At 38.2% G+C, this 17,509-nt stretch overlaps 1 protein-coding gene across 1 annotated transcript in view; it reads left to right on the top strand.

Annotated features, from left to right (window-relative positions):
* Positions 1–17,294, top strand: part of LOC117435623 (E3 ubiquitin-protein ligase TRIM71) — an 89,873-nt gene extending 72,579 nt beyond the window's left edge. The window contains exons 3-4 of the mRNA XM_059013304.1: positions 6,315–6,449; positions 9,840–17,294. Of these exons, the coding sequence (XP_058869287.1) occupies positions 6,315–6,449; positions 9,840–11,291 (1,587 nt within the window). The 3' untranslated portion in view covers positions 11,292–17,294. The remainder of the gene's footprint in view (positions 1–6,314; positions 6,450–9,839) is intronic.
* Positions 17,295–17,509: the final 215 nt, after the last annotated feature.

Raw genomic sequence — 17,509 nt, 5'->3', positions numbered from 1 at the left:
GAGACACCTGTAGGAATTGTTAGCATCAACTTTCAAGGCTTAATTTACTTCCATTGCTGCAGAACAGCTGTAAGTTGTTAACCCATTACTTGTTCCCTGAAAAAGGCCTTTTTGTATAACTCTGAAATGTACATTATTTTTCAGTTTTTGGTAACCTAAACTTTTTTTTTTAACCTCTGGCAGTTTACCGCTTACCTTTGTCCCATTTCAGGTTATTCACTGGACTTGAACTGCTTAAATTTCAATAAAAACTGGAAAAATGGGGGTGTTCTAAAACTTTTGACTGGTAGTGTGTGTGTGTATATATATATATATATATATATATATATATATATATATATATATATATATATATATATATATATATATATATATATAATTTTTTTTTTTTTTTTAATAATGTGACATGCTTTTCAAGTACAGTACTGTATCTACAGTGCCTATAGGAAGTATTCACCCCCCTTGGACATTTTCACAACCTGAAATCTTGATGCATTTTTAAATTAAATGGTATTTTTTTTCCTTTGATTTACACAACCTACTCAACACTTTCAATGTGTGAAAAATGGTGGGGGGGTGAAAAAACAAATACATTAAAATTAAAAACCTGAAAAGTCTTCATTAGAGAAGTATTCACCCCCTTTGCTATGACACTCCTAAATAAGCTCAGGTGCAACCAATTGCCTTCAGAATTCACACAATAAGTTAAATGGTTTCCATATGTGTGCAATAAAAGTGGTTCACATGACTTCAGATTAAGTACACCTGTCTCTGTAATATCCCACAGTTGGGTAGTGCAAGATACTACCATGAAGACCAAGGAGCTTTCATCAAAACAACTCCGGGATAAAGTTGTGGAAAAGCACAGATCAGGGGAGGGGTATAAAAAGATTTCAAAGACATTGAATATCCCTTGGAAGTCGATCGTTAAGAAGTGGAAGGTATACAGCACCACCCAGAATCTGCTTAGAGCAGGCCGTCCTCCCAAACTGAGCAGCCGGGTAAGAAGGGCATTGGTCAGAGAAGCCACCAAGAGGCCAATGACAACTCTACAGCGTCCCATGGCTGAGATGGGAGAAACTGTCCATGTGTCAACAATAGCTGAGGTACTCCACAAAAATTTAACTGTTTGGCCTAAAGGCAAAGCGTTATGTCTGGCGCAAACCCAACACAGCACATCACCCAGGTAACACCATCCCTACTATGAAGCATGGTGGTGGCAGCATCATGCTATGGGGATGCTTTTCATCAGCAGGGACTGGGAAGCTTGTCAGGGTAGAGGGCAAAATGGATGGAGCTAAATCCAGGCAAATCCTTGAGGAAAACCTGCTTCAGTCTACAAAAGACCTAAGACTGGGATGGAGATTCACCTTTCAGCAGGACAATGACCCCAAGCACACAGCCAAAGTGACACTGGAGTGGCTTAAAAACAAGAAAGTGAATGTCCGAGAGTGGCCCAGTCAAAGCCCAGACTTGAATCCGATTGAGAATCTGTGGCAAGACTTGAAGATTGCTGTCCACCAACGATCCCCATCCAACTTGACAGAGCTTGAAGATTTTTCCAAGAAGAATTGGCGAATATTGCACAATCCAGATGTGCAAACCTGGTAGAGACTTACCCCGAAAGACTCACAACTGAAGGTGGTTCTACCAAGTATTGTCTCAGGGGGGTAAATACTTATCTAACCAAAACATTTCAGTTTTTTTATTTTTCATTAACTGTTGTTTCACATAAAAATTCTCTTGCCTCTTCAAAGTGTTGAGTAGGTTGTGTAAATGAAAGGAAAAACAATCCCATTTAAATGCATCAAGCATTTCAGGTTTTAACACAACAAACTGTGAAAACGTCCAAGGGGGGTGAATACTTATTATAGACACTGTATATTCAAGCATGAGTCAAATAGAAAATGTAAAAATGCACAGATGAAATTAGAAAATGAAATGGAAGATAATGTACCCATTTAGAGATTTAAAAAAAATCTTAATATGATTTTTTTTAAACCGTTTAGGAATGTGGATCTGGGGGGGCCAAAGGGACATTTGGTGGGGCCGGGCCCCCCACCTTGGGACCCCCCTAGCACCGGCCCTGAGTGTTGTTCCTGTTTGTTGGACGTCTCATGGTAAATAATAATAATAATAATAATAATTAGAATTTTACAAAAAACAAGCCAGGCTGCTGGTTAAACCAATTCAAGTACAGTATTCCGAATAGTGATGTTTTTTTAACTGGTGTTATTTTACTTTTTAGTTTTCCTTCGTAACACGAGTATAAAACGTGTTGCATGCACAGAGGCAATTGAAAACAACGGATATAAAAATAAACTTAATATACATTAAAATAATAAAACAGTGGAACAGTGCAACCTGTGCATGCATTTAAATGCTCATCGATCACATCGGCATCCACCTGTGGCTCCCTGAGCTTCGCATACAAGTTGTTTTTATGACCGTGAAATGAGTTGTACTGTTTAAATGAGCTGTACTTGTATTTTTTAGTTGTACTCGTACATTTGGATGTAAATTATTTTTTTACAAACTTAAAATTTATTTTACGATTACACAGAATGTTTTTTACAGGTCCACATCTTTTTTACGAGTCTACAGATTTATTCTACAGGTACAAATCTTAAGAAGAACATAAGAACATCAGAAACTTTACAAACGAGAGGAGGCCATTCAGCCCATCTTGCTCGTTTGGTTGTTAGTAGCTTATTGATCCCAGAATCTCATCAAGCAGCTTCTTGAAGGATCCCAGGGTGTCAGCTTCAACAACAATACTGGGGGAGTTGGTTCCATACCCTCACAATTCGCTGTGTAAAAAAGTGCCTCCTATTTTCTGTTCTGAATGCCCCTTTATCTAATCTCCATATGTTACCCCTGGTCATTTTTCATGTCAAAAAAGTCCCCTGGGTCGACATTGTCTATACCTTTTAGGATTTTGAATGTTTGAATCAGATCGCCACGTAGTCTTCTTTGTTCAAGACTGAATAGATTCAATTCTTTTAGCCTGTCTGCATACGACATGCCTTTTAAACCTGGGATAATTCTGGTTGCTCTTCTTTGCACTCTTTCTAGAGCAGCAATATCCTTATTGTAACAAGGTGACCAGAACTGAACACAATATTCTAGGTGAGGTCTTACTAATGCATTGTAAAGTTTTAACATTACTTCCCTTGATTTAAATTCAACACTTCTCGCAATATATCCGAGCATCTTGTTGGCCTTTTTTATAGCTTCCCCACATTGTCTACATGAAGACATTTCTGAGTCAACATAAACTCCTAGGTCTTTTTCATAGTTCCCTTCTTCAATTTCAGTATCTCCCATATGATATTTATAATGCACATTTTTATTGCTGCGTGCAATACTTTACACTTTTCTCTATTAAATGTCATTTGCCGTGTGTCTGCCCAGTTCTGAATGCTGTCTACATCATTTTTGAATGACCTTTGCTGCTGCAACAGTGTTTGTCACTCCTATTTTTGTGTCGCCTGCAAATTTAACAAGTTTTCTTACTATACTAGAATCTAAATCGTTAATGTAAATTAGGAATAGCAGAGGACCTAATACTGATCCTTGTGGTACACCACTGGTTACCTCACTCCATTTTGAGGTTTCTCCTCTAATCAGTACTTTCTGTTTTCTACATGTTAACCACTCCCTAATCCATATGCATCCATTTCCTTGAATCCCTACTGCGTTCAGTTTGAGAATTAATCTTTTATGCGGGACTTTGTCAAAAGCTTTCTGGAAATCTAAATAAACCATGTTGTATGCAATGTCAATGTTGCATCCTTAAAAAAGTCAAGCAGGTTAGTTAGACACAATCTCCCTTTCCTAAAACCATGCTGACTGTCTCCCAGGATATTGTTCCCATATAGGTAATTTTCCATTTTGGATCTTATTATAGTTTCCATAAGTTTACATATAATAGAAGTCAGGCTTATTGGTCTGTAGTTACCTGGTTCGGTTTTGTCTCCCTTTTTGTGGATCGGTATTATGTTTGCAATTTTCCAGTCTGTCGGTACAACCCCAGTGTCATGAGACTGTTGCATGATCTTGGTTAGCGGTTTGTAAATAACTTCTTTCATTTCTTTGAGTACTATTGGGAGGATCTCATCCAGCCCAGGGGATTTGTTTATTTTAAGAGCTCCTAGTCCATTTAACACTTCTGCCTCAGTTATGCTAAAGTTATTTAAATCTGGATAGGAACAGGTTGACATGTGGGGCATGTTGCCCGTGTCCTCCTTTGTAAAAACCTGTGAAAAGTAATCATTTAATATATTTGCTATTTTTTTTTCTTCGTCTATGATTTTGCCATTTGTGTCTCTTAGACATTTAACCTCCTCTTTGAATGTTCTCTTGCTGTTATAATATTGGAAAAACATTTTGGAATTGGTTTTAGCCCCCTTAGCAATATTGATTTCTATCTCTCTCTTGGCCTTTCTAACTTCCTTTTTGACTTGTGTTTGCAGTTCCAAGTATTTTTTCTGTGTACTTTGTTTTTGGTCCCTTTTAAACGCTCTGTAAAAGTGCCTTTTTTCTCTGAATATTTTTTTAAATTGATCTATTAAACCATTTTGGCCATTTTGTTTTAGATTTAGATTTGTCTACTTTTGGGATGTAATTGTTTTGCGCCTCTAGTACTACATTTTTAAAAAACAGCCATCCTTTTTCTGTGGATGTTTTCTCTATTTTACTCCAATCTACTTCTGTTAGTCTCTGTTTCATACCTTCATAGTTTGCTTTTCTAAAATTGTAAACCTTAGCTTTAGTCATTACTTTTGGGGTTTTAAAAAATACTTCAAATGAGACCATGTTGTGGTCTGAGTTTGCCAATCTGACCTCTGTTTTAGTTATTCTGTCTTTGTTATTTGGAGGCAGCAGTGTGGAGTAGTGGTTAGGCTCTGGATTCTTGACCGGAGGGTCATGGGTTCAATCCCCGATGGGGGACACTGCTACTGTACCCTTGAGCAAGGTACTTTACCTAGATTGCTCCAGTAAAAACCCAACTGGTAAATGGGTAATTGTATGTAAAAAACAATGTGATATCTTGCAACAATTGTAAGTCGCCCTGGGTAAGGGCGTCTTCCAAGAAATAAATAATAATAATTAAATCAAGGCATCCCTCCCCTCTAGGCTGTGCCTTGACAAATTGCGTTAGGAAGCAGTCATTTGTCATTTCCACCATTTCAATTTCGTCTACTCTGCTCCCCACTGGGTTCTCCCATTTTATACGGGGAAGTTGAAATCCCCCATTAGTATGGATTCTCCTTTTCTACACGCATTTCTAATGTCATTGTATAACAGATTATTTTGCTCAGCGTATGAATTTGGCGATCTATAGCATGCTCCTATTATTATGCCCTTTGAATTTTTGTCTATTATTCTGACCCATATTGATTTGCCGTTGTTTTCTTTGTCCAGATTTAACACCTGGGCTTCAAGACTATTTCTTATGTATAGCGCTACCGCCTCTTCTGTCCTGCCTGTCTTTCCTATACAGTTTGTACCCACTAATATTATATTCGTCTCCATCACTCTCAGACAACCAAGTTTCTGTAACACCTATCACATCGTAGTTACTTGTTAGTGCAGTAGCTTCAAGTTCTAACATTTTGTTTCTGAGACTTCTAGCATTAACATAAATAAATCTTTACGAGTCGACAAATTTATTTTACATGTATAAGTATTTTTAACAGTTATTTCACGCCATACTAATCAGAGACATTTAGTTTTAGTTGACTCAACAATACCTTGCCTTACTCCTGTATGTGCAGAAGATGCAGAAGGTTTGTTTTTCTTCAAGATATGTGGCAACCACACATGGTGAAACAGCATGCTTATGGGCTCTCACATTTTCCTATTAATACGGCAAAATGCTAGTTAAAGAACGGGGTTCTGGATTTCTGCATCGACCTGAACTAAATTACCTCATTACGTTCCTAATCTGTTAAATTGCAGAATCTCATTTTAAGGGAGTGCTGGAATTTGTACATTATTATTATTATTATTATTATTATTATTATAAAAACAACAACATTACATTTCGGAACTCTGTACCAGTATATTTTTTACACCAGGTACACATTAACTACAAAGGCAGCTAGTTTGACGTACCTCTACAAGATACCTGCGTTATATCATTTAATGCTATGCTGTCAAAAGTCGGCCAAGTCTGAATCTCTGCATCCAAATAGTAAAATCATAATAGTATTAATATCTATAGTTTTGTACAGTTTTTTTTATTGTATTACAAAACAAACTGTAATATTTCTTGGCCATTAAGACACGTTGTTTATCTTGTGTTTCAGATGAGTATCGAGAAGGCTCAAGCTATAGCAGAACAGGTTGAGATAAAGGCCAAGGTTGTGCAAACCGAGGTGAAAGCTGTCACTTCGAGACATAAGAAGGCCCTGGAAGAACGAGAATGTGAGCTGCTCTGGAAGGTAAGAGCAACAAGGAATGTGGATTCATTTGGATTAAGAATTGCATAAGATTATGGATACACACACACACACACACACATACAGTGCCTATAGAAAGTCTACACCCCCTTTAACTTTTTCACATTTTGTTGTGTGAGTTCCTCAGAGTTTCATGCATTTAAATGAGGAATTTTTCCACTTATCTACACTCCATACTCCACACTGTTAAGGGGAAAAAAGTTTTTATTGACAAAAAAATGATACATTAAAAATACAAAACTGAAAGATCATAATTGGATAAGTCTCCACCCCCCTGGTTAATACTTGGTGGAAGCACCTTTGGCAGCAATTACAGCTGTGAGTCTTTTGGGATAGCTCTCTACCAACTTTGCACACCTAGATTTGGCAATATTTGACCATTCTTCTTTACAAAACTGTTCAAGCTCTGTCAAGTTCCTTGGGGAGCACTGATGGACAACAATCTTCAAGTCATGCCACAAATTTTCGATTGGATTTAGGTCGGGGCTCTGACTGGGCCACTCAAGGACATTCACCTTTTTGTTCCTTAGCCACTCCAGTGTAGATTTGGCTGTGTGCTTTGGGTCGTCGTCATGCTGAAAGGTGAACTTCCGTCCAAGTTTCAGCTTTCTTGCAGAGGGCAGCAGGTTTTCCTCAAGGGCTTTTCTGTACTTTGCTCCATTCATTTTCCCTTCTATCCTGACAAGTGCCCCAGTCCCTGCCAATGAGAAACATCCCCATAACATGATGCTGCCACCACCATGCTTCACAGTAGGGATGGCGTTCTTTGGGTGATGCGCTGTTGAGTTTGCACCAAACATAACGCTTTGCATTTAGGCCAAAAAGTTCCATTTTAGTTTTGTCAGACCACAACACTTTTTGCCACATGGCTACACAATCTCCTGAGTGTTTTTTTGAATACTTCAAACAGGATTCAAGGTGGGCTTTCTTGAGTAATGGCTTCCTTCTTGCCAACCTATCATACAGGCCAGATTTGTGGAGTGCTTGGGATATTGTTGTCACATGCACACTTTGACCAGTCTTGGTCATAAAAGCCTGTAGCTCTTGCAAAGTTGCCTTTGGCCTCTTGGTAGCCTCTCTGTTCAGTCTCCTTCTTGCTCGGTCATCCAGTTTGGAGGGACGTCCTGATCTAGGCAGGGTCTTGGTGGTGCCATACACCTTCCACTTCTTAATAATCGTCTTGACCATGCTCCAAGGGATATTCAAGGCCTTTGATATGTTTTTATACCCATCCCCTGATCTGTGCCTTTCAACAACTTTGTCCCGGAGTTCTTTTGAAAGCGCCTTGGTGCTCATGGATGAGTTTTTGCTTTGAAATGCACTACCCAGCAGAGGGAACCTACAGGAACTGCTGAATTTATCCTGAAATCATGTGAATCACTACAGTTTAACACAGGTGGAGGCCACTTAACTTGGTGTGTAATTTTGAAGGCGATTGGTTACACCTGAGCTAATTTAGGATTGCTATTACAAGGGGCGTGGACACTTATCCAACCAAGCTATTTCAGTTTTTATTTTTAATTAATTTTCTACAAATTTCTAGAATATTTTTTTCATTTGGAAGTTGTTGGGTAGGATGTGTAGATAAATGAAAGAAAAGCTATTTTAATGCATTTTAATTCCAGGCTATAAGGCAACAAAAGGTGAACATTTTGAAAGGGGGTGTAGACTTTCTATAGACACTGTACATATAGGAACAGCTTATTTCCCTCCTGCCATGCTTGAGATGCAAAGATACGGAGCAGATATTACTCTTGCAGAATCTTTACATTTGTTTATTTTCTACTCATTTGTACCTCCTCAATTGCTGTATAGTGCAGTTTATGCAGAGGAATTACATTTTATCGTATTGGCGGTTTAATAAAATTAATGTCAATATTTTAAATCTGTTACTTATAGCCTGTATAAATTGTGCTTTCTCTGACATACAAAAGTTATAATGGTTAATAAGTGATTAACAGATCTGTAATCATTGCCTGCCCTGTGTCTAGTAATAACACAGAGCAGGCCAAGCAGGCATTGAATCAAAAAAATGTGTTACATAAAGTCCCTAATAGGCTTCCTTTAAAATTAAACTATTCATATAGCATGATGTTCATGAATATATAAACAGAGATAACTGGTGAGTATTCTGGGCAGTAGGAATGCAAACATGAAATGGTATATTAACACCAGAAAAAAATAAAAAAAATGAATGAAACAAAATGCCTGCAATCATGTGATCTTGCTTATCTGACTATCTAAAACATTTATTCAAAATGGAAGATAAATATATGTACAGTTGGTAGTTGGATACAGTTGAAAAACACACTGTACAGTGGTAATCATCAGTCAGAATCTTGTTATAATGCATACTTTCATATAAACCACAAAGCAGGGTGCCAATAGATAGTGTTACTGTGAGGCGGAGGATGCACCGTGGAACGTGTTCCTTATATAAATTGTTCATTTAATTTAATGTTTCCGTACCCAGGTGTGTGTGCATAGACTGCCTTTTAAGGCTAGACTGTTATGGCTCCCTACACAGTTTACATTAGTTTAATGCATAAATTTGGTCTTTGACGTTGGGTGCTGCCATGTTACAGCGGACGATAAGGTGAAAAACAATTCAAAATATGTTTTTATATATATATATATATATATATATATATATATATATATATATATATATATATATATATATATATATATATATGACATATTCATCATATCTCTTACTCCACTTCTAGTTGAGACCAGTTTTCAAACATGGCTGATAATGCCATTGTTCAGTATCTAAAATGTATTTATGGAGCTCTTTGTTGCAGCGTTTTAAAGGCCCATTTTAAATTGGTTGTGAGCATAAGTTACAAGCAGGAAGTAGAAAGGATAGATCCACTGCTTAATCAGATAGTCAGAAGACTTTGTCTTAAGGGTTTTAAATGTCAAGAGCAGGACTTTGAATTTAATTTGACACTCAACAGGCAGCCATTAAAGGGAACTTCTACCCTTTCGCTCTTTAGAAAATGCTGTAATAAAGTTTTCCCTGACGTAACAGCTGAGAGCCATTTTTACAAATCTTGAAGCTTTGGTAGGATCAACAGAGGTTAAATCTGCAGGTTATAAATTAAACAACATACTTATCTTGAGTACAATATGAAACATATATGAATATCATTAGTTAGCAATTGAAAGAAAGATTTCCACATAATAATGGTAGCATATTTATACTTCAGTGATTGGTCTTCATACTGTAGCAAACTGGTCAGTCATCACTATAGGTTTGCCAACTGGTGACTTTGCTGATAAGGGATTTTTTGGGTCTGACATGGTTGTGCCTCATATTAGTTTAATCTGATCACCATGCTCTTTTTTTTTTTTTTTTTTGCCCAGGTGGAGAAGATTCGCCAGGTGAAAGCCAAGTCCCTCTATCTGCAGGTGGAGAAACTGCACCAGAACCTCAACAAGCTGGACAGCACCATAAATGTGATTCAGCAGGTGATAGAGGAGGGCAGAAACATGGACATCCTGCTGGCCCGGGAGCGCATGCTGACCCAGATCCAGGAGCTCAAGGCCCTGCGGGGTGCCCTGCAGCCACAGGAGGATGACCGCATCATGTTTACCCCACCTGACCAGGCCCTCTTCGTTGCACTCAAGTCAATGGGGCTGATCAGCAGCGGTGCCTTCGCCCCAGTGACCAAAGCAACTGGCGAGGGCTTAAAGAGGGCTCTGCAGGGCAAGATGGCGTCCTTCACTGTGGTGGGCTATGATCACGATGGGGAGCCCAGACTCTCTGGCGGGGATGTCATCTCTGCAGTGGTCATGGGCCCAGCTGGCAACCTGTTTGGGGCAGAGGTGACTGACCATCAGAGCGGCACCTACACTGTTAACTACCTGCCCAAGCTAGAGGGCGAGCACCTTATCTCGGTTCTCATTTGCAACCAGCACATCGAGGGCAGCCCATTCAAGGTGCTGGTCAAATCAGGTCGCAGCTACGGGGTGGTGGGCCTGCCGATGGCCTCGTTTGGAGGCGAGGGAGATGGAGATGGCAAGCTGTGTCGGCCCTGGGGCGTCTGTGTGGACAAGGAGGGTTACACTGTGGTGGCCGATCGCAGCAACAACCGCGTCCAGATCTTCAAGCCCTGTGGTGCCTTCCATCACAAGTTTGGGACTCTGGGCTCAAGACCTGGCCAGTTTGACCGACCTGCTGGCGTAGCCTGCGACAGCCAAAGGAGAATTGTTGTGGCTGACAAGGACAATCACCGCATTCAGGTCTTTACATTTGAGGGGCAGTTTCTCCTGAAGTTTGGGGAGAAGGGCACCAAGAATGGGCAGTTCAACTACCCCTGGGATGTTGCTGTCAACCCTGAAGGGAAGATTCTTGTCTCTGACACCCGCAACCACCGCATCCAGCTGTTCGGGCCTGACGGAGCCTTTCTGAATAAGTACGGCTTTGAGGGTGCCCTCTGGAAGCACTTTGATTCTCCTAGGGGAGTGGCTTTCAACCACGAGGGCCACCTAGTGGTGACAGACTTCAACAATCACCGGCTGCTTGTCATCAGGCCCGACTGCCAGTCTGCCCGCTTTCTGGGTTCAGAGGGCACGGGCAACGGACAGTTCCTGCGGCCACAGGGGGTGGCTGTGGACCAGGAGGGGCGCATTGTGGTTGCTGACTCCCGTAACCACAGGATCCAGGTCTTCGAACCCAATGGCAATTTCTTATGCAAGTTCGGGACTCAGGGTAATGGCTTCGGACAGATGGACCGCCCATCGGGTATAGCCATTACTCCTGATGGAATGATTGTGGTTGTCGACTTTGGAAACAATCGAATCCTAGTGTTCTGAAAATGTCTTTCTGTTTTGTAATGTAAAAAAAGGAGAGAAAAAAGAGATTTTAAGATACACAGCATTGTTTGATGGGGGCAGTCATTTAACCAAGGGTTGCTGTAGGTTTAAACTGGTGTTCCACTGAGGGATATAGCACTCCATCCGTCCGATCAACTGACGATCTTGTTGATGTTCTCTACAGCAGTTGAATGTTTTATAGTGAGTTGAGGGGGTTTTCTCAGATGAAACTAGAGAACAGTTGACTAGAAACAGTCAGTAGGTCAAATGATTTTAATAAAGCAGAATGGCGTGATCTTGAACCTATTTGTCACATGTAGGCCCTCTGGTTATAGCTGCTAGAAACATAATTGGATACTTTACAGCCTAAATCGCAGCATAATATGAAGATGTGCTTCTGTTATTATCAGGTATATACAAAAGCAGCAGTGAGAATCTTTCCAAACTGCTTAGCTGCTGGAGCACCATCCCTCTGTAGACTTGACTGGCCATGCCCTGCACGTTTATCTTAAACTCCCTTTTGCTAATCATCTCAGGGAATTTCTTTGCATTCTTGAAATATTTTACACTCTGCATCATACCTACCTCATCTTGTTCACATATGAATGTACTTGTGTTTTTGTGCAGAGATTTAGTCCGTGAAGTTTTATAGAAAAAAAAATGTCTACCTCAATGTTTTTTTTTTATTATTATTTGAGAGAAAAAAAAGAAACAAGGTGTGCTTTATATGTGCACAGCTCGCACACATTTTCTAAAGCTGTTGTACACGTTAAGCAATTTAAAATACTCAGTGTTGCTGAGACAATGTTAAGATGCACAGGTTACATCTTAATTGTAGCAAGTGTGGAGACATTTCAATGAATCTGTTTTTGGTTTTGTTTTTTTTGTTTACTCCCAAAAGATGATAATACTCTTGGTTACTGTGGCAAGTCAGCTTCCTACCTTAGTGAGACTTTTATCACAGAGTCTGTTCTGTGACTTGCAAACATGAAAAGAAAACCCTTTGGCTTTTTTTTTTTTAATCTTATGCCAGAATTAAGATCGATAGTTCCCACTGGTGTAAGCTGAACTGAATACCTTGTGAAACTTGTTTGGCAGCTGAGAAGTAATACTAGTATAACAGAGCATGGACATGCGGGCGAATTCTAAATAGATCCAGTAAAAACAAAACAAGATTTGTGTGCAAAAAAAAACTTGATTAATATTGGGGGAGGGCATAATTAATTTAATTAAAGTGATAACACTGTCATATGTGCAGTTGGTTGCAAATCCCCCCCCCCCCCCCCTTTGAATGTAATGCCCTCACTATGGCAGAGGGTAAGTATTAGAATGTGTGTATGTGTGTATGTATGTATGTATGTATGTATGTATGTACAGATATAGATAGATAGATAGATAGAGAGGGAAGGAGAGATTAGTTAATGGAGAATTGTGGAATAGCCACATCTTGGAGACAAAGAAAAGAAGATCTAAAACACAGACGTTCCTGCCTTGTATTAGGAACCGCCACAATTTAAAAATAAAATAAAAATGTAATTAAAAAAATAAGTAAATGGGGAAATAATCCAAATTTAGTGTAACATACAATATAATTGATGATTTGTTTTGGGTTCCTTTATGGGTCATAGCCTTAGCTTTATTTTCACTTCTGCTGGTAGTGGATAAGGCAGGCTGTAAAATGTTATTTAAAGGGATGAAACTTTGAATTTCAAGTATAGGGTGTTGTTGGGACTGGCATAAATGGGTTTCAAAGACTAAATTCATGGATAATTATGTACCTTAAGAATATTGTAGATTTTTCTTTTTCTTTTTTTTCCCCTAAAAGGCACGCTTTCTGTTCACAATCTTAGGATGAAATCCATAAATTGTTGAACTGTAGAGCCAGTTGCTATTTGTAAAAAGTCTTTTGATGTAGGTAGCCCTTGCTACTGGACCTGTCTTTTGAATATACAGGTATATCTCTTTTATATAGGAAGGGGACAGAACTGAACTTAGAACAATGTTTTTAACCCCCATTTTCCACTTCCATTTATAACCTGTTGGTGCTAAGCACTGTCACAGGACAAGGGTAAAACAAAATATATGTATCTATGAGCACTGCCATCTGTCAGCTTCTGTAAAACCAAAGATTTTAAAAGGTTTTCAGGCTAATTTAAATGTAGTTAATTATCCATCTTGAAGACCTTATTCATAATACATTTGTATAGAGAAAAGCTTTAAAAAATGTTAAGGAATACATGATCAGTGCCACAAGCTGGATATGTCAGCCATTAAGGAGCACTGCTGGTTGAATTGCTGTCTGGAGTTATTCAAGTTTTAGTTCAGAAGCACACTGGGATCTTATAAACCTAGATGAGCAGTATAAATCCTAATCATGTTTGTTTGCTGTTCATTGCCACTTTAGTCAGAAGTACCCAGTCTCTCCATATTGAACACCATATAAATCATATAGGATTACAAACTAGAAAACGCACTAAAGGGACTTGCATTGGTTGATTTGAGTATTAAAAAAAAACAACAACAACAAAAAAACATGCTTCATAAAAGGGTCCTGTTTTAATGATATAAACAAAGGTATTTAGATTAGACACTATTTCTATTAAATTGAACCAACCCCAGGGTCACCTAAACCTTTTTTTCCCCCATAAGGTACAACATTAGCATTTTTTTAATGGTGTTAGTAAAGTGATAGAATTAACATTACATTGCAAGCTATTATTCCCCAAACTATATGTAGACATTGCCAAATATTCACAGTTCTGTCCCATTTATTGGTTGAGGAAGGTCCAGGAATATTCTTGTAGACTAGATTAAAATCTGTGAAAATAGAGAATCAATCCCTGAACTCCTGGCCAACCACCCCCAGCTTCATATGTGATGTCTGACTGCATTCCTGCTCCCCACTTAGTTTTCAGTGGTAATATAGATTGTATTTGCTTAGTTTCAGGAAAGACTAGCCTACTGTAGAGTCAAATCTTGTTGAACAACCCATTGTTGACACCCTCGGTGAGAGTGCCATTTGTAGGTCTTTGTATACCCTTATTATGTTTAGGCCAGTCAAACAGCAGTTGAATGGGGAAAACGCAAAGCAAAATCTTGCTAAAAAAAGCACCAGCAAGTCCCCTAATCTAAAGACAGTTGTCCATCTCAGCTGAAGTGTTATTCCTCAATAAAACTTTGCTTTTTAATCTTCGTAACTAAGTGAAAGGGACTGTAACCTCTGTTGTAGCCTACTATAGATTCAATATAAATGTCAATCAATCACTTCATGTCTGCATTTCAGTCGGATTTAATTCAGTTTAAACTGAGCTGAAGAAGCTTTTTTGAAACATAACTCCTACCCATTTAGAACCAGACATTTCATAAAAATCAGCCTCTGGGATTGTCTTCATCAAGAGTTGTTTCTGAGACTGCACACTGGTTCATTTTTAAAACTAAAGTCTGCTGCTATAGATTCTGTATGCTTTTTAGACATTTTATTGTTGCTTGGTTTTGGACTGAGATCTGTCTACAAATGGTTAGGAGTAAATAGAATAAACACCACATGAACTTCAAAACACAAAGTTTCAAACCAGCTTGCCTTTCAGAGGATGCAGTCCCGTTAGTAAACACTTGTATAGTCAACCTTTTTGATTGTGCCTTTAAATATATCAGGAAAATTTATCAGCAGTGGTCTGAAAGTTGTGCCAAAAAGGGATTTATAGTCTTGTATGTACGAAGGGCGGTGTGTGAATTAAGTTTTACAAACAAACAAGAAACACTGGTACTTATAAAATAATTTGTCCCATAATGTATATAAGTGTAGTCAAGACACTACTCACTTATTTTCTTGATCATATGAACTTTCTACCTCATTGGCAAGCTTTTCATTTGAGTGCGACTAACCTTTACCTCAATATAATTATAGTAGAAACTAGCTTTACTAAAAGATTAAAAAAGAAAATAAGAATTCAAACTCTTTTTACATTTTAAAATCACTCCTACCAAAAAAATGATTGTTACCAAGTAATTGGCACATTTTGAAAAGGGTAAGGCTGCTGCTTTGTTTAGGTTTGAACAAACCTTGTACACGTTGTATTTTGTTTTCAGTATTAAGTATGACTTTAATGTGCTAACATCCTTGTATCTGTTTAAGTTAGAGTTCTATCTCTCTTTAAGATCTTTAGGTCTTTTACTATATGTTTTAATTAGTGCATGCTTTAAAAAGGTTGATATATTGCGGGTTTGAATTTATGGTACTGTCCTATCTGTGGGTACTCTCCACTTTAGTTAATTTAGTCCTCCAAAGAGTGCCGAAGTAACCCTCATGCTTTATATTCACAGAACATACTCCTGTGAGCTGTGGCTAATTGAGGTGATAATTATTCAGTGTCTGCACATTCAACAGCAGTGATCTGTTTCCATGTTGGTGTATGTAAAATGTGTTATTTGTAGCATACACAAGTGATATGTTTTGGTTCAATATGTTGGATGCATCAAAGCTTAAATAAATTGTGGAAAGCACTGTATATTTGCTTCCAATAGCTAGCTGTAAGCAGGTTAAAGGAAGTCATTTATTTATTTTCTTCTCAGCCAAAGTGCGTGACAGACTGGACCAAAGATGAAATGAGCTTGATTTATATATATATTAGTTTAAGTAAACCAACTGGAAATTAGGAAACTGTAAACGGGGTGTCTGATTTGGCATAGCTGGGCATTACTGTGCTATATCTTGTTTGGGTTACCGATATTACTGTTGTAAGGGTTTACTAGCCTGTTTTCTGTCTTGCTTTACCTCTTATGGTTAAAAAAAACTATGTGTGCCAGTTCTTAAGTGAATGGTCTTAGACCACTTTTATGATTGTATAATCTTAAAAAAACAAACAAAAAAAAAAAAAACCTCAGGTAGATTTCCAGGGCTCCATGTCTTTGGAGCTTTCGTAACTTAAATATGATGTGTCCTGTAGTGAATTAGATTTTTTTTTTGTTGAAACCTCAGAACTATATTTGATCTGTGTAAGAAAATATTGTTGCTTACTTGATATTCTGTGATGTGTTGATTTTTCATTCATCTAAAAAGAAGACAAATAAAGCAAAACATGAAGGTTTCATGGCAGCCCTTTTAATACAAGTAGTTTTCTTACAAAAATTAAGCACACCAAGGGGCTATGAACAGAGAAATTTGGGTGTAATCTGTCATGCCTGTGTTCAGACAGGGTTTTTCTCCATTGAAGGAAAAGCCATGTGCTTTAGATGTCCCTTATCTGAGCAAACAAACTACAGATTGGAATGTCTGTTGGCCAATCTAGCAAGTCTTGGAAATACCTGTGAAAACCCAACTTCCCAATTTGAGTTTTCAACTGTAACGTTCCAACTCTAAAGTTCTGAATAGAAGGAAGAGGGTATATATATTTCTCGGAAATTCACAGCTCACCTACCAAAGAAGATATGCTTGTATTATAACTACTAGAAATGTACTGTATCTGACAGCCTTAATGACCAAACCATGCCTTTTTAGGGGTATGCTTTTGAATATACTGATCTTTTTTTCCAGATTACATTTAATGTTTTGGCACTAATAATGGCACCGCAGAGCAATGCATGACAGGATACTATCCTCTTCCCTCTTTCCTAGGGTGTGTGTTATATTAAAAAAATATCCACTGAATGTATTTTCATTGCAGTCCATGGAGAAAGGCTGTTTTGTGTAACAAGCTGCCCTTGTGTGGATGGCTGCCAATGCACTTGTCTCAGTGCTTTATTTCCCTGTGGATGCAGCCCAGCTCTGAGATTGGGGTCTGTGTGGATTTCTCTAAGATTACTGACCCATGCACTCCATGTTCTCAGGGCTGACTTCAGATGTTGGTGTGATGCCATCCATCTATACAAGGCCAAGGAGATTATATATCTGTTACCTGCAGCCTTTAAACAAATTTGTTGTCTTTATGGACTTTAAATATTTCCTATGCAGTTTGATTTTATTTTTTGTTTACATTTAAATAAATGTGTATTTCTTGGACTACAGATTGATGTTGTTATCATTTATTATATTACATCTGCACTTTCCACAAATCCAACTCTTCCATTTAAAATGTAAAAGAAAATCAAATGTGTGTACTGTATATTCAAGATGTAAAACAGTGAAGCAATGTAGTAAGTGCTTTAATTAGCTTTTAGTAAGAGCAGTATAACATATTCTGAGAACACTTCAGCCTCAGTCTGCATCTTGTTTTCAATAA

Source organism: Acipenser ruthenus, chromosome 3 (assembly GCF_902713425.1).
Source record: "Acipenser ruthenus chromosome 3, fAciRut3.2 maternal haplotype, whole genome shotgun sequence".
Lineage (NCBI taxonomy): Eukaryota > Metazoa > Chordata > Actinopteri > Acipenseriformes > Acipenseridae > Acipenser > Acipenser ruthenus.
Note: the sequence above shows the minus strand (reverse complement) of the source record. Positions and strands in the feature narration are given on the sequence as shown.